Source organism: Hyperoodon ampullatus (genome assembly GCF_949752795.1).
Source record: "Hyperoodon ampullatus genome assembly, chromosome: 10".
Lineage (NCBI taxonomy): Eukaryota > Metazoa > Chordata > Mammalia > Artiodactyla > Ziphiidae > Hyperoodon > Hyperoodon ampullatus.
The window spans coordinates 3,795,660-3,813,783 of NC_136923.1; the positions used below are offsets into that span (position 1 = coordinate 3,795,660).

The 18,124-nt window shown below is 42.6% G+C and overlaps 2 protein-coding genes across 3 annotated transcripts in view; one reads left to right on the top strand and one right to left on the bottom strand.

The window, feature by feature from the left end:
• The window catches only part of XPC (XPC complex subunit, DNA damage recognition and repair factor), a gene marked incomplete at its 5' end in the record, with an annotated part of 35,960 nt that extends 28,345 nt beyond the window's left edge, over positions 1-7,615 (bottom strand). The window contains 2 exons of one of the 2 annotated variants that reach the window (XM_079713006.1): positions 461-656; positions 7,531-7,615. In XM_079713006.1, the coding sequence (XP_079569132.1) occupies positions 461-656; positions 7,531-7,615 (281 nt within the window). Of the gene's footprint in view, positions 1-460; positions 657-7,467 lie in introns of both variants that reach the window. The other variant, XM_079713005.1, reaches the window with a different exon arrangement.
• Positions 7,616-7,945: 330 nt separating this feature from the next.
• Positions 7,946-17,845, top strand: LSM3 (LSM3 homolog, U6 small nuclear RNA and mRNA degradation associated). Its single transcript, XM_079712879.1, has 4 exons — positions 7,946-7,968; positions 10,402-10,512; positions 12,732-12,827; positions 17,436-17,845. Exons 1-4 carry the CDS (start codon positions 7,948-7,950, stop codon positions 17,514-17,516), a joined length of 309 nt encoding a protein of 102 aa, XP_079569005.1. The 5' UTR covers positions 7,946-7,947; the 3' UTR covers positions 17,517-17,845.
• Positions 17,846-18,124: the final 279 nt, after the last annotated feature.

Below are 18,124 nucleotides of genomic sequence, written 5' to 3' on the forward strand. Positions count from 1 at the left end.
CGTTCCAGGCAGAAGGAAGAGCGTGAGCACGTTGTCAAGTGAAGGAGGGAAGTCCAGCTGGGCAGGGGCGGAGCGCACCCGAGGAGAGCAGGACAGGACACGGCCAGACGTCAGGGAAAGGCCTCGTGTATGAAACGTCTTCGTGTGGTATAAAGAGCACTGGACCAGGAGTCCGAAGACCGAGGTCTCGTCCTGGTTTTGGCCACCATCTAGCTGTGTAACCACGAATAAACCACTCTCTGAAAGCTGTCGTCCTCATCTGAAAAGTCTGGGAGGTAAAGTATATAATTGCCAAGACTCTTTCCAGCTCTTACTAGTGGTCTGAGCTCTACCTAGAAGAGTTTAAAGATCCCACCTTTTCCACGCATCCCAGTGACGAGCAAAAAGAGCAGGTTTTCTTAGTCACACTTCCCTGATGGGAACAATCAAGACCTGGTCAAGAGGTTTTCAGCCATCTCACCTGAGATCTTCCCCATCACTGAGGGCTTCATCCTTAATAACCTGAGGGTTTTCGGATTTAACAGTCACTTTGGCCGCTTTCTTTCTTGCTGGACCATCTGCTGGGCCCCCAGAATCACTGAAGCCTCTCTTCCTCTTTCCTCCTGAAACTTTTGAGGGAACGCTCTTCTTTAGAGGTTTCTCATCTTCGAAGACATCTAGATGACCACACAGAACATGAGATAAGGGACAATAGGGAAGGTGGAGACACTGCAGCTTCATGGGCAGGGTCATGAGAAGTCCTCTCTGGTAACCTCCCTCAAAACCTCCGTCACCATCCCATGTTGGGTCAGCAACCAGCTTGCAGACTCTTCCCACCTCCAGCTGGTCTACACTCTACACTCTTCCTTTATCAGCACTGTATTCTAGTCCTCCTAAGACTACAGACACACCACCACATGACTCATACAACCTAAACTGCAAACCTTAAATTTCAGCTAATATCCAGCAAGGAAAATGCATCAATCCATTAGTTAACACCTTGCTTGTTTACTACCTACCAAGACTCATTATTTATTTTAGGGATGATCCACTCCTATTAAGTGAAATGTTTCAAGTTCATAAACACGTCCGAGTTTCCAGTTTTACCACAACCGATTTCTCCTGATCTAAGTTTCTGTCATCTTTCAAACCCAAACACTACTCAAAACACATACATTAAGAAATCTTTCCAGTCTTACCTCAGTGCCACTCTCAGCAAACTTAGGGTTGGAATGAGTTAGCAGTAACTCAAAAATAACTTTATTTTCTCAAAATAATTATTGTTTCTTTTTTTTGTTAAAGGGAAATATAAAAAATGCATAAACTGTTGGTTTTAGTTCAACTAGGGTATTTAAAAGCATGGTCTCCTTATTAACATATTACTGTTATATATATTTATAATATGCATTAATATGACAGGGAAATATTTTCTATTATAAATATATTCATGCAAATTATCTTGAATCTGAAATAAATCATCTTTTGCTGCTGCACAACTCTGCTTCAATTAACTGTGGAAAACAAAAATACCCTAGCCTTTACTGAGGTTCCAAAAGGAGCTGCAATATTAACCTAAAATATCAAATTAATTCATTCCTTTCATCTATGGTTTGTCCTGCTGACTCTCTGCATAGGTATTTATATTCCCCAAGAATACAATTTTGCATGGGGGAAATAGACTCTCCCTTTTGATCTAAATAAAATCATAACTTAATTTTAATAAATTTCACCTTATAACAGCATTTGTTTTAATGCTGGTTAAAATCACTGATTCAGTTCTGTTTCTTTAAAATGTTTTATAAAAGAAGAAATTTATGCATTCCCAGGTTTTAAACATTTTAATAGAAACAAAATATTTCAAAATTAGTTATTTATAATCTGGAAACAGATTTCTTATTTCAAGGCCAGAATTTGTTTAAAAGTTTATTTATGACTTGACAGTTTGGTAGGGCACCCTTAAAATCAGAATTTCTAGATCTTACAGTGGTTTTTAGCCCTTTGTTAATAGCAAAGATGTTAAATACTTCACTTTACTAATCTAAAGATGCAGGTGGGAGGTTGCTCCAGAAGCACTATTTCTTCCTCACCAAAATCACTTGGTTGGTTAAAAGGCACAGCTGTGTATTTTTGTGCTTTGAAGAGAGAGGGTGAGGAGTTAAAAGTGAGAACAAGGGAAACAAACTGTGAATCAAAAAACTGTTCATAGTATCATTATTCATAATATCCGAAATTTTAAAAATCTGAATGTCTATCCATTAGATAAGCATCAATTATGGTACAGTCACACAATGATATATAATTCAGTCATCTTTTAAGACAAAGGAAAATGATATATGATAAAATGCTAAGAATGCAAAATTATTTTAATAGTATACATTCTACTACACACAAAAAAATACACAGACTAGAAGGAAATACACTAGTATTTAGTGGTGGCGGTTTCTGGATGGTAGACATACAGATGGCATTTTTTTCTTTACTCTTTGCTGTTTTTTTTTTTTTTGGTGCCACAGTATCAAGAGGCTATTATCCAGATATTCCACGCAAATGGAAACAAAAAGATAGCTGGGGTAGCAAGACTTGTATCAGACAAGATAGACTATAAAACAAAGTCTATAATAAAAGACAAAGGACATTATATAAAGAGGTCAATACAAGAAGATATCATTCATAAATATATATGAACCTAACGTAGGAGGACCTGAATATATACAGCAAATATTAACAGAAATAAAGGGAGAAACTGACAGCAGTACAATAGTGGGGGACCTTAACACCCCCACTTACATCAATGGACAGATCGTTCGGACAGAAAATCAATAAGGAAACAGTGACCCTGCAACTTCCCTGGTGGCACAGTGGTTAAGAATCTGCCTGCCAATGCAGGGGACACAGGTTTGAGCCCTGATCCAGGAAGATCCCACATGCCACGGAGCAACTAAGCCTGTGTGCTACAACTACTGAGCCTGTGCTCTAGAGCCCATGTGCCACAACTACTGAAGCCCGCACACCTAGAGCCCGTGCTCTGCAACAAGAGAAGCCACTGCGATGAGAAGCCCACACACTGCAATGAAGAGTAGCCCCCCGCTCGCCACAACTAGAGAAAGCCCGCACACAGCAATGAAGACTCAACACAGCCATAAATAAATAAATGGGGGGAAAAAAAGGAAACAGTGACCTTAAATGACACATTAGACCAGATGGACTTAATAGATATCTGCAGGACATTCTGTCCAAAAACAGCAGAATACACATTCTTTTCAAGTGCACGTGGAACATTCTCCAGGATAGATCACATGCTAACCCCAAAACAAGTCCCAACAAATTCAAGAAGACTGAAAATGTATCAAGCATCTTTTCCAATGACAACAGTATGAAACTAGAAATCAGTCACAGGAAAAAAAAGAAAAAAACACAAACACATGGAGACTAAACAGGATGCTACTAAAAAACAAAAACACCAATGGATGAATCATGAAATCAAAGAGGAAATTAGAAAATACCTTAAGACAGTGAAAATAAAAACACAATTTTACAAAATCTACAGGATGCAGCAAAAGCAGTTCTAAGAGGGAAGCTTACAGCAATACAGGCCCACCTCAAGAAACAGGAAAAAATCTCAAACAACCTAACCTATAATCTAAAGGAATTAGAAATATTACTCAGCCATAGAAAGAATGCAATTTTTCCATTTGCAACAACATGGAGGGTATTATGCTTGGTGAAATAAGACAGAGAAAGACAAATACTGTGTTTTGCCTTATATGTGGAATCTCAAAAATAAAACAAATGAACAAATATAACAAAACAGAAACAGACTCAGATACAGAGAACAAACTAGTGGCTACCAGTGGGGAAAGGGGTGCAGGGAGAGGCATGATAGGGGAAGAGGATTAAGAGGTACAAAGGACTAGGTATAAAATCAGTAAGTTAGAAGGATGCAATGTATAGCACAGAGAATATAGCCAATATTTGATAACTTTATATGGAGTAAAGTCCAATATCAAATATCAGATCACCATTTTACATCTGAACTAATATTGTAAGTCAACTATAATTAACAAAAAAAAAAGAGGACATTTTCCAGGACTCTCCAAGATCTAGAGCTGTCTACTACAGTCAGCCCGCCGTACCCCCCTAGTTCTGAATCCACAGATTCAATCAACCTCGGATTGGCTGAATCTGCAGATGTGGAACCCGAGGATATGGAGGGCTGACTGTACTACACTGTTACGTAAAGGATTTGCGCATCCGCACATCTTAGTGTACACGGAGGTTCTGAAACCAATTCTCTGCAGATACCGAGGGACAACTGTCTAACCGGCCTCCTTGACCTTAACCAAGTTATTTCAGCAGGGCATGAATTAACCACTGGGGCTTGCTTGGCCAGCCACTGATTTACTAAAAAAACCACCTGCTTAGAACTGCCAGCAGCACCTCATAGCACAAAAAATAAAATGCAAACTCCTTAGTTTGGTCTCCAACCTAAGGGTCCTACTCACGTCTCTCACCTCAATTCCAAAACATTCCCTCCTATGGGTCTTTAAACGTACTGATTCCTCTGCCCAGAGCTCTCTTCCCGCACAACGTCCTACAAAAGGCTCCTTCATTACAGTAATTGGCTCAAAGTGCCACGTCTTCACACAGGAGTTCCTTGACCACCGATTCTGACAGCCGCTTCTTCCCTGTCCCCATGTCAGCTTTATTACAGCAACCTGTTCTACCTTCTTCATAGCTCTTATCACCATGTGAATTTATTTTTTAACTTACTTGTCCTACCTACCCTTCCCCAAAGATTACAGGCATCATGAGAGCAGGAACCTTGCCTATCCTGTTCACTGATATAATTCCAGTGCCTAGCACAGGGCCTGAAAATAGCAAGTGCTCAGTAAGTATCTGTTGAAGGAGTTAATGAACTACATCGATGAAGGATTTAACATTGCGATGAAATATGGAGAAACCAGAGGTGCCCTAATGGAAACAAAGATATAACGTGGAAGACTATTTTCTTTGTCCCCAGCTGTGGATAGCAGCCAAGTGTCACGTTCATGTGCATGCACTGAGGTTCTGGTAAAACCCACACTATGGTGCTGTTAGACAGTACACTGGAGAGTCACCAAATCAGTGTCACCTGCGGCCAAAACCACAACCAAATTGCTCCTCTACCCAACCACATCAAAGCTGATAACTCTTCCCAGAAGCTACCTTGGAAACGTACTGCAGCTCCACTGGCTCGCAGAGCGTGAGTGAAGCTGAAGTGCATCCTTGCCTACGTGTAGGCTGAATTGATATGAGCTAGCCTATCTGATTACCTCACCTGGACCATGCCAGGAGCCTTACGGGATGAAAATTCACAGCCACCCAGCAGGTTAGAATTAAGTTTCACAGACGAGGTCCAGAGAGGCTAAATTATTTGCCTCTCATATACAACCCAAACACATATAACTACTAAATGCTGGAGCTATACCAACCTGGTGCCAAGGTGAAGTGTTTAGCAGGGAGGAATGCTACCCAGGCTGGTGGCATTTCCAATACCTTTTGATTTCAAAAAACAATTTTAATTGCCACGTATTCAGAATACATTCCCTCTAACTAGAATGACAACCCCTTTTCACAGTCGTTTGCTGAAATATTACCTATTCTTCAAGTTGCAGACCAAACATAACTTCTTCAGAGAGCATTTCCCAATCTCTCCTGATTATTCCTTCAGAAGTCAGAAAGCCTTATACCTTCTCCCATGAAATCACACGCTGTCTTGGATATTTTTTTGGTAAATGTGAACACTACCCTACTCTCATCTCCAAGAAAAACCTCTATCTCCCATGTCACCTAGCTCGTGTGCAGCAGACATTAGGTACTCAAAAAATGTTATAGGAATGAGTCAACGAATAAAATGGAACTTGTAGTATTAACTGTGAGGTAAATCACCTTTTAAGTTTAGAAATGGTTACCATTTGACTATTTCCTAAAATATGTACAGAATCACAGAATTACTGAATCTATGTCACAGGAGCCCTGGCTGGTGACCTAGGCTAATCATCTACCCAGTTATATCAGGTACCCCAGAAATCCATTCTACAGCATGCATTATGCAATTATTTATATTTATTGAGCACTTAGTATACGCAGAGAAGGGGGGACGACAAGATAGGATACAGCAAAAAAATAAAACATGTTTTCATAAGCTTAGATTCTGGTAAGACAGGTCAAAAAGGAAGCAAATAAATTAACAAGATCATTACAGATGTGACATAGGCTGTCAGAGCCTCTGTCACGAGGGGTACCTGGGAGAGACCACCTTAGGCAGGATACTTGAGTGCCTGGGTTGAGACTTGGAGGAACAGAAGTGAGCCACGGCAAAAGCCACGGAAGAACATTCTAGGGAGAAGGAACATCAAAGGCAAAGGCTCAGGTGAAAAATAACAGCGTATCTGAGGAACCAAACGGAGGCCAACAAGGAGGGTATCTGGCAAAGAAGACAGTGGTAGCAGACAACAGAAGAAGCAGGAGCCAAATCACGTAGGATCTTGTAGGCCATGGTGAGGAAAATGGATTTTATGCCAAGAGCAATGGGAAGCCACAGAGGATCTGAAGTAGGAGCATGGCAAGATCTGAATTTTTTTTAAGATCACTTGCGCTGCTGCATGGAGCACTCTTGATGTGTGTCTTGATGTGGTGAGGGATGAAAGGAAGTAAGGAGGCCAGTGAAGAGGCAACTGCAGTCGCTCAACTGAAAAGTGAGGGTGGCTTGGGCAGGGGGTGTGGCCACGGGAATAAAGAGAAGTGGAGAGATTGGAGATATGGTTCTGAGGTTGAACTAACAGGACTTGCTGAAGGACTGGAGGTGTGTGTGTAAGGAAGAGGAGGGGTCTGCTTTAACAAGTGAAGGGATCAATTACTGAGAAGGGGGAAAGTGGGGAAGGGACAGGTTTAACAGGGGAAAATCAAGAGTTTTGCTTTGCCCAGGGCAAATATAAGAAGCCTATTCAACATGCACGTGAAGAAGTCAGGTGGGATCCGAAGCTGGGGCTCTGAGGTGAGATTTGGCTGAAGGTACTATTCAGGAGATCAGCACACTCCAGCACTCTAAGTCCTGGTCCGTTCGTCTTGTGGGGACAAAAAACAACTGCAGTGCCTCTTGCCTATTCACCCTCTGCATCTACCAGGAGGCCGGACTTGATCCTGCGGGTGACGCGGAGCAGGAAGAGGCTGAGCAGGGGAGCTCGCGGTCCGGCCAGGCTCCGCGGAACCGCTCAGGGCGCATCGCTCCCGGCACGGAGGGCAAAGGCGCAGCGACGTCGGGGAGGCCCCGGGCAGCCGCATGCCGCCTGCCTCCCGCGGTCACCGGAACGCCGTCTCGCTGGCCCAGGTGGGCGCGAGGCTGCCTCGCCCGCACCTGCAGGAGGCTGGCCTCGCCCTCCCCCACCCGGCCTGCCTCCCGCCCTCCTCCAGCCTCTCCCCCTAAGCCCGGCTCGGCCTCGCTCTCACCCGCCTCCTTCTCCTCGCGCCTGGCTTTGCTCTCGCCCTTGGCCGTCTGGCCGCGTGACTCACGTCCCCGCGGCTCCCTGCCCGCGGCCATCTGGCCGCGCAACTCGCGTCCCCCCGGCTCCCTGCCCGCCGTGCGCTTCCGAGCCATGTTTGCCTGGGCAGGACTGGCCGGACACTTGACGCTCCGTGCCTCCCCGGGACGCTGCCGCGCGCTGGCTCCGCCCCTAGGCGGGGCGAGGCGGGCCACGCCCCTTCACTGAGACACCAGGTACCCAACTCCCCCCGCCCCAACGTCGGCGCCCCTGCTAAAGCTCCGCCCCAGCCCCAAAGGACCAATGCCAACTGCAGGAAGCAAGAAGCAGCAAAACCGATTTTTTCTACTTCCGGTGCATTGCGTCCTCGCCTTTCCAGAGACGGGAGGGGGGGGGGGGGGGTTCTCATGCTCTCGCGAGAGGCGGGAAAGAGCGCAGGGTTTGAAAGATGGCGGACGACGTGGATCAGGTGAGTGTCTTCTGAAGAACTCGCTTCGGAGCGGCTTCCCCACGCCCAGACCTGGCTCTACCCCACTTTGCCTGTCAGGGTTGCTTTCTCCAAGCTCACGGCAAGGTGGCCAATTACGCCGCCTCTTTCTGGGTCTTCACGGCCTTAATCTGCCTCTTGGTTAACCGCGCCTCCTCCCAGTTTTGCCTCAGGCCCTGAGATTTTTTTTCTGTTCGAAGTCCGCTGGAAACTAGTTATTCCTCACTCTCGTCACTTCCTTTCTCTTGAGTCTCACCTTTTTCTGTAGGGTGGGGAATAATTATCCTTGCCTGCCTCACGGACCTGTCGGGATTCTGATAGAAAGCCTGATAGTACAGTTAAGGAGTTGTTATCGTTACTGAGCGCAGAAGTTGTTGCACAGTCAGCAAACACCTGGTGAGCATCGTCTTTGTGTGGTTGGACACCGTTCTGAGCACCAGGGACACTGGCATTGACGTACGTGGTCCCTGGCCCCACTTGAAGTTTATATTCGGGGAAGGACGGGTAAAAAGTAAACATAAGTGTGCGCGATATACGGGGCTGTGATGTGGTATGAAGGCAACAAGCAGGGAACTGGTATTCAGAATAACTGATGGTCCTGCAGGCTTTCTCACCCGCTCTCCTTTCTTTCCAAAATGCTCCTCAGATATCTTTTTTTTTTTTTTTTTTTGGTGGTATGTGGGCCTCTCACTGCTGTGGCCTCTCCCGCTGCAGAGCGCAGGCTCCGGACGCACAGGCCCCGCGGCCATGGCTCACGGGCCCAGCCGCTCCGCGGCATGTGGGATCCTCCCAGACCGGGGCACGAACCCGCCTCCCCTGCATCGGCAGGCGGACTCCCAACCACTGCGCCACCAGGGAAGCCCTTCCTCAGATATCTTTGTGGACCAGGTTACAGCTTGTTCAGCTTTCTACTGAAATCTCACCTCCTCAAAGAGGACTTCTCTGGCCACCTGCATCAAACGGCACTCTCCCAGTCTGCTTTATTTTTCTTCATAGCATGTTATTGCTTCATATTAAGCATATGCTTCTTTGTTTAACGCCTGTATCCCCCAACTGGAATGTGAGTTCCTTAAGAGCAAGAGTTTTGTGCACTGTTCTGTCCTCGTGGTTTAGAACGGTGCTGGAAACACTCAACGGATATTTATTGGGTGAATGAATCGAATGATCAGGGAGTCCGCTTTGAGAAGGCAGTGTTTAAAACTGCGGGATGAAAAGGGTGGACAGTGGGTAATAGGGCTCAGTCACGTATATATCCTTACAGTGTTATGATTACTTATTTATACGCCTCTCTCCACTAGAATGAACTGCTTGAGGGCAGGGACTGACTTCTGTATCATTGTAATCTAGTATTTGGTTAGCTGGTCCTTAACAAACACCTATTGAACTGGGGATGGGGACTAGGTGAGTCAGTATTTTTTCTTCTTTTTTTTTCCCCCCCTTTTACTCTATGTTAGGGCTGTAGAGCCTGTAACATTCAGTCACCTTCCTCCACTGGCCTTATGTACTTACTGAAGCAGCTCTCCTTGAATAATCTTATCAACTCTCCTGGCTTCAAGCATCCCTTCCATATGGACCCCGGTCATCCTAGCCCTGATCTCCTTGAGACTTGTTTCCAACAGTTCTTTAATAGTAATAAAAAGAACCATTTATAATACTCTTCTGTTTGCCAGATACTATTTAAAATACATCAAATACTTCAGTTAAATACATTAGCTCCAATCCTCACAAGAATTATGAAGGGAAGATTGTGGCTTCCTCATTTTGTAAACAGGGAAACTGAGAATTAGAGATGGCATGATTTTTTAATCCCAATTCATAAGTGTCAGAGTCAGGAATTGAACCCACACTGCCTGACTCCAAAGCCAATGCTTTCAACCAGTATTCTATACTGCCTGCTAAATATATTCATCTTACTGACCAAATGGCACCCTAAACTCAACTTGCCCTGTACTGAACTCATAATCCTCCCTCAAACATTCATCTCTGCTTAGCATTCTGACTAGTATGTGGTAGTCATTAAATGTAAGTTCTTCAGATTACTAAATGATATTTGAGATAAAGCTGAAGTCTCTGAGAGAGTGACTCCCTGCACACTGAAATGGGGTCAGTTTGGATTTTGAGGGAACAGAGTGCCGTCATGATTATTTTGTCATAGAACTCCTTTCTGTGCACGTATGTTTGAGCCCTCCTTTATCTAGCACTTACTCTGTGTCAGGCACTCTTCTATGCCTTCAAATATGTCATTTAAGCCTCACAACAACAGTGTTAGGTAGGCATTGTCGTTATACACATTTTGCAGATTAGAAGACTGAGGCATAGAGGGGTTAAGTAATTTGCCCACAGTCATGCAGGGCACCAATGGTTCAGACACTTCACTCTCTAATACTGTATTACTAAGCCTGTTTCTTTTATCAGCAACAAACTACCAACACTGTAGAAGAGCCTCTGGATCTCATCAGGCTCAGTCTGGATGAACGAATCTATGTGAAAATGAGAAACGACAGAGAGCTTCGAGGCAGGTTACATGTGAGTAAGTTTACTAAATCACCTTGAAATCAGATTATTTCCTTACCGTTGCTCCCTCTTCCCACCCCTTTGAAATGTAAAAACTGTCCACTCTGGAAGAGTGTTTGAATGTAGACAAAGGAGGAGGTGGAAACTCAGCCATATTTCCAAAAGCCAAATGCAACTGTGTTTTATTCATATTGTTAACATTTATTTCTCTTAACGGAAATGGTGTGTTTATTAAACAATATTTTCATTTCTTTCATTTTTTCCTGTGTTTATTTGTAAATAACATTTATTTGTCCTCCATTCTTATTTAAGTGTTCTTTAAATTACTGACATATATATAAATTTGTGTTTTGTTGTGAAAAATTTGGCAGCACAGACATACATAGAGTAAAAGGGGAAATGCCATTTCTTCTTTTGAGTCTATAGTCTTTCAGGTCTTTTCTGTATATTTACACATATATACAAGAATGTGTGTCTGTATGTATATATTTGCACTATATACACCACCTCTAAAAAAAATAAATGGGATCTTGCTATACTTTTTGGGAACACCTTTCTTTTTCACTTAATTATTCTTGGAAATTATTGATCATGAGTGCATATAAATCTTTATTTTTTTAAATGATTATGTAGAATTCTGTATATGGTAGCAGTGATATTAGGATTGTTTTCCATTTCTTACTACTCTAAGCATTTTTATACATCGACCTTTGTGTATATCTGCAAATATTTCTATGGGATTGGTCCCTTGAGGTGGTCCCATTTATTCATAAAGAGACTATACTAAAGGTTTTGCCTCTTCTTGATAACTCGTTACTTCCCTGAGTAAGTTGTTTTTATTACTACCGTTCTACCCTAAAGTGATTAAAAATAGCTACTTTTTATTGAGCATTAATTATATGCCAGGTACTGTTACTCTAAGTGTTTGGCATGTAATATCTTATTTAATCTCTGTAACAACTCTATGAGGGTAGATACTCATTATCCCATTTTACGTTTGAAGAAGCTCAGGCTCAGAAAGATGAAGTTACTTTGCTTACGGTGACACAACCAGTAAAAAGAGGGCCAGACTAGGAACCTAGGCAGTCTGACTTCAGCCCCCTCTTAAGTACTATGATTCTACCTAACATGAAACCTAAAGGTAAAGAACCTCCTGTGCTTGGAAAGGAAGTGGGGACCTAGTAGTCTTAAATTAAAGAAAGGAACAGGAACCCCAGGTAATGGAATAGTGGCAACTTCGCAGAGAAAAATAGAATTGAACTTAATCACATGGGCCAGTGGCAAGTAGACAAACACCCCAGGACAGACGTGTTGCCTTTACTCTTGGAGGCTTCTTCAGTTCCCTGCCTACACTCAATTGCCTCTGTACTAAATGACCCCCAACCTTTTGTTTTCTGGCCCTCATCTGTAGATCTTTGCCCCCGTTCGTTGCTTTGCCTAGCAGTTCCCCATGTTGCTAATTGGCTGTTTTTATTTTGATGTGAGCTGGTGAACCATTTAACACTTGACTAGAAGTAAGCATAAGTGCGTTCTAAACAAGCCACTCCCTCCCTCCCACCCCCTGGAGCTCCACCTTTTAGTAAAATGCATGAACCTTAGAGCTTGGATTGAGGACATCCCTGAATATCTGAGTTGCAGTATTTGTTGATCGAGCCCACAGGTGCCGAAAAGCTAGTTCTGGTGAGGCTATAATGTGCAGGGTGTTGCTCTACTTACTTTACTTTGTGGTGTTTAGTTTAGGACAGGGCGTGTTGAGTGACAGGGTCTTGTGCTTTTAGGAGACTGCATTGCCGTCATCTTAGCAGTTAAAGAATTTTATTTCCTTTACTGTATCTTTCTTGTCACACTATTACAGATGGAATTGAAAGAAGTAGACTGAAAGGTATATGAACTGGCTTTTTATCATAATTAAATATTATAAATATTTATGTGACTGCCTTAGATAACAAATAGGGTGGGCACTTTAAAAAATAATTTCAAATTATTTTGAGTAATTCATTTTTGACCATAACAGTTTTATATTTGTATCAGGTCAATTAAGTTATCATTGGAGATGATTGGCAGAGAAACAGTATATTAGCACAGCAGGATTATTTTTTATTTGCATGTAAAAGTTTGTGGTGTAAGTATTATGTTTTACTTGTAATTGAGTGATTTGCATATTATAGCCCCTATTTATTATTTCCTAATTTGCTTATTACATTTCTTGGTCCCTCACCTTCCCACTTCAGGCTTATGATCAGCATTTAAATATGATATTGGGAGATGTGGAAGAAACTGTGACAACTATAGAAATTGATGAAGAAACATATGAAGAGATATATAAGGTAAGTCATGCAGTTCCATTCATCGCTTTTAAAATGTCAGTTGTTCTCAGAATCCAACAGTTATTTATGGAAAGCCTGTCGTGTTTTGATACCTATTCATGGACTCAGTAGAGTGTAGCAATTAAAAAAACCAAAGGCATTGGGGTTGGACAGACCTGGTTTCCAGTGCTGTCTTGGCCGCTTCCTATCTGGGGTACGTTGGGCAAGGGAAGTACCTTTGCAGATGTAACTTCCTCGCTGGTAAGCAGGAATACAGTCACTTCTGTCGTAGGGTTGCCAAGATTCGTTGAGATACGGCTGTGTAAGATACCTCTGTGTGCTGGTGTATCACAGTAATACTGGACAATGTTTTGTTTGATGTGGACTTATGTATCAATACTTACTAGAAACTAAAACTGAGAAATTTTAAAAATATTTAACTCACTAAAAATAATAAATCTATTACATTTTGACATAAGTAACATTTTTATGAATAATAGCTATGTTTTCTAAAACAAAATATTCAGTGAGAAGTGTCTTTGTTTTATGTTTTGCAAATGCTTGGCTTAATAGACAACAGCTAGTTACTCACATCTTTGTTTCTGCATTAATCTGTTGCGCTGTATTGTGAATGTCACACAGATAGGTAGTTGGAAAGGGAGGAGTATTTCTTGTGGATACTTGCCTTTGATACTACACCAAAACTCAGCAAGCGGTAGTTTCTTAAAGGTTAGTTGTAGTGTAGAATCTGAAACTATATCAGTGAACTTTTCATACTCTTGTTATATGCAAATTCATTGGTCTACCTTGCGCTTGGAATGGATTTTTTAATACATGCATGATTTTGTAACATCAAGCTCTGGTCGTTTGGAAAATATTGGTTCACTGAATTATGCAGATCTTCCAGATATTGGCACATTTTGTTGTTCAGTCTTTTAAGTATTGAGAAGCCACTCTGGCCCTCAGGACTGCCTGGATTCACATCTTGACTCCCTTGCTTACCAGCTATATAATTGTACCAGTTACCCAACTTGTCTGTGACTAAGTTTCTGTATCTGTAAAATGGGGATGGTAATACGACTCACTTCATACAGCTACTGAGGATTCATTGAGAGATTCCGTGAAAAGCCTTCAGGTGGCGACAGGCACATAGTAAGTGTTCACATGTCAGCCTTTGTTGGTTTTTGTGGTTCTGCTTTATCCCGGCTTTCCTCCTCTTTTCAACCACTCCCGACTCCGTGGCTAGTTTTCTTTCTCCCTCTGAACGTGGGATTTTTTTTTTAATCTGCTTTCTTTTTCCCCCTCAGATGTCATTTAGTAATTACTGTTTGTTATAAGCCATCAATCTGTAATAATAGTATAGCATGAAAGCTTGAGCTCTGGCTTAACAGATCTCGGTTCAGATCCTGGCTGCTGCTGATTAGTTATGTGACCTTGGGCAAGTTCTAGAAATTTTTTGAGCCTCAGGGACCTCCTCTGTAAAATGCCAATACAATAATTGTGCCTTCCTCCCAGGATTTTCACAGGTTGCACTGAATTTGGTGCTTGTAAAGCTGGTGGCAGGTGGTGATTGGTGGCCATTATGATTATGGATAAATCTGTGTCTCCAGCTTTTTTCTTTTCTGAGCTTCACTCTCTCATTTCCAATATTCTTATTGAAACTATATCCACGATGGATGTTATCTCAAACTCAGTATCTTTAAAACTAAACTTCTGGTGTTCTTCACCTTCAAAATGAGGTCATTCTCAGTTCCCTGTTTTTGTTCATGATTTTCTCAGTTATTTGGACCTTATATCTCAGAATTTTATATAACAAGTCAGCCGAAAACTTAGTGGCTTAAAAGGACACACATTTATTAGCTCACAGTTTGTGTGGGTCAGGTGTCCAGGCTCAGCTGGGTCCTCTGCTTCAGGGTTTCTCTCAAGGCTGCACAAGGGCTGGGGTCTCATCTGAAGGCTAAAGTGGGGAAGGTTCTGCTTCTAAGCTCACTTCCGTGGTTGTTGAGAGGATTCATTTCCTCGAGGGTTTTGGACTGAGAGCGCCTCAGTTCCTTGCTGCAGGGCCTCTACCACTGGCAGCTTGCTTTATCAAACCCAGCAAGAGAGCTGGCTAGCAAGGTGGAAGTAACTGTCTTAGGTAACCTGATCATGATAGTGACATCCCACTAACTTTGTAGATTGTACTGGTTAGAAGCAAGGCACAAATTTTACCCACACTCAGAAGGAGGGGGTTACACAAGTGGGTGAACACCACGAGGCAGGGATCTTTGGGGATGATCATAGAAGCTGCTTACTTGTATCTCCAGAAAACTATAATTGAATTAATAGAGAATCATTTCGGATGAAGTGGTTTCCAAATGAAGGTAAGGTTGGAACTTTTTAGTTCAGAAGTATGACCACTGAGTGAGGGATTTGAGTAAAATATATCAGTTATTTTGATGAGCGCTGACTCCTTCACTAACTGGTTATGGTAAGACTAGGTTGCCTTTTGCAACTAGAAGGAAACCAGAAGGCAGTGCTGCTCCCTAGTAGCAGACAGCAGACATGATCCTTGTTTCTCTGAGAGTGATTCTCAGAGTGTGTTCCTCAAACCAGGAGTATGGGCAGACCTGGAGTGTGTTAGAAATGCAGGTTCATGGGCCACACCCTGGCCTACTGAGTGAGGATCTCTGGGCATGGAGCCAGGAAACAGCGCTAAAGGTGATATTATGCACATTGAAACTTGAGAACCACTGCCCTGAGAGTGTATTATCTGGGAAAGAGTTAGATACATTCATGGATGACACATAAGTGTACTTGATTTAGCATACTACATTTATAGGTACTACTTGAATTTACTGTTGGGGGTTCTCCTTTTATGTTAGTTCCAGTACCCAAGAAGCTCATAAAACATGGTTCTTACATTTTAAAAAAGTTCTGAAGACATAGCTATTACCAATATTTTCTGCCTGGCGGAGAGGGAGTTCTCTGTTGGATCTACATGTGCTCAGTTGTGGTACAGATTCCTGTAAGCTAAAAAGGATAAATTAATTGTCATTGCCCCTCCCACCTCCACTGTAGCACAGCAGGGACAGGATATCTGCTGCCATAAAAACTCCCTTTCAGAAAAGGAAAGAACGGGAACGTAGAGCAGTTACTGGTCCTTCGCAGTGATGGATCCCCTGGGGAGGCATGAGTAGTAGAAGAAATCTCTTGGTTAGGTCATGTATGTCCTGTGCGATATTTGGGACATACTAAAAAAAATTCTTTTTCGTTTATCTATAATTCAAATTTAATTGGGCGACCTGTATTTTTATTTCGTAAATCTGGGGGCTGCAGAACGTTCACAGAAACGTCTCACTTATGCTGGAAGACTCAAATTGTCACAGGCTTTTTTTAGCCAGGCTATGTATGGGTTCTTTGGCAATACCATTTCTTTAAAAACTTATGACTTCATATATCTCTGATCTGTTTATTTCCAATCAGTTCTTTGGGCCAGTCACCTCAAAGTCTTTTTCTGTACAGAACTTGTAGACACCTTTATTTCTTTGGTTCCTCACCTCTAATTTGTGTAACTTCCTCTCCCACAAATTAATGTTGACTACCTTGGGTCATTTGCTAAAGTAAATTTGGGTGGGAAAGGGACACTCTTAATCTGATCTTCCCCTCAGGGCTGGGTTTGTTTAACTGAGAAAATTTACAGGGCTGCTTTGTTCCTCAAAGCTTTTTTTCCTGCTTATTGTCCACAGTTTGGAGTCTAAAAACAGTTGGCTTTTATGACCTCATGAATGCTGTTTCTTATAATCTCTGCTTGAAAACCAGCTAGTTCTCAACTAAGCTCATCTCTTCCTTACACTGCCCCGCCCAGTGCATCAGGTTAACAGCAACACTACTAATGTTTGGCTTTTTCCAACCTCTTCCCCAGAACCTATAGGTTTGGGACATCTTTGGGGCTACTTTTGGAGTCACTGCAGGCAACAGTTTTAGTTAATGTTTTGCGGAGGCATGAGAAAATTTCAGACCTTCCATATCTGTTTCCTTACAGCCTGAGGCTTGTCCCCTAGGCTAATGCAAAAGGTATCCATTCTGTATATGAGTGCAGTAGCACATAGAAGCAACACATGAGGGCTTAGCACAGTAGGATTTTATTTGTACCCACACAACAGTCTTTGGTGAGGTTTTCGGTCAGTGCAGTAGCTTTCTTGCAGGTGCTCAGTCAGGGACCCAGGCTTCCTGGCTCTGCCATCCCCAGGGTTCTCCATAATCTGAGTCCATGGCTGGGGGAGAACACAGGGGCGTCTTTGTGGGAAGTTGGTCATCACTTCTGTTCACTTTCCATTGGTTAAAACCCAGTCCGCGGCACCATCTGGTTGGCAGGGAGCATGAGAAATGTGGTCTAGCTGTGTGCCAAGAAGAGGGGCAGAAAGGGCTGGGGGGATAGCTGACGCCTCTGCCCCAGTTGTGTTCCAGGAAAAGAAACGGTTAGTAGGTGGTTCTTTGTGCCACAAAGGTAAGTGAACAGGTTTTTTAAGCAATTTATTTGTGTTATGATGAATCTATGGTTTTTTGTTTTCAAATTTCTCTCTCGAAAAATAAATACTACTACAAATTTGTATAAATGTGTTCTGTGTTTTTTTTTTCCTCTTCCAGTCAACAAAACGGAATATTCCGATGCTCTTTGTCCGGGGAGACGGTGTTGTGCTAGTTGCCCCACCATTGAGAGTTGGTTGAAACAAAGAATTTATCCTGTGTGGAAAATAGGAGATTTTGTATGATTGCCTCTTTAAATGTAGAAGATATTCAAAAGAGAAACCGGCGTACGTTTTGATTTTAAGAAATAACCAAGAATTCTTCCACTTCTGAAATAACTTGATTTGCAGATAACTCACAAATTCTTACGCTAAATGGCATTTTTATTTTTCTCCAACCCTTCCAATAAATGTGATCACCAAGATGCAGAACTTTTTCAGGAGTTGATTTGCTCCATTGTTTTTTCAGACAATTTCTGGGTTTCTTTCTTTAAATTAAATTTGATGTTTCCTTTTTTGATTTTTAACGCAGTCTCCTGTCTTGTGTATTCTTTCAAATAAGCACATGTGTTCCATTCACTTTATTTGTACACTATTGTGTTGCATCTACTGTGTTTGTGGCACCAAGTTGAGTCCTGGGAACGACAGTTTTGTCCATTTGCTTCCCTCCCTGGAGTCTTCTGGAAAGGCAGTTGTTTGTTGAAGCCAGTAACTGCAGGACAGTGAGGTCAGGGCTGATGGCGTTGTGCATGTGTGGGATGCCGTGAGAGCACAGAGAAGAGCACCGTGGGTGGGCGGGCGTGGTGGTGG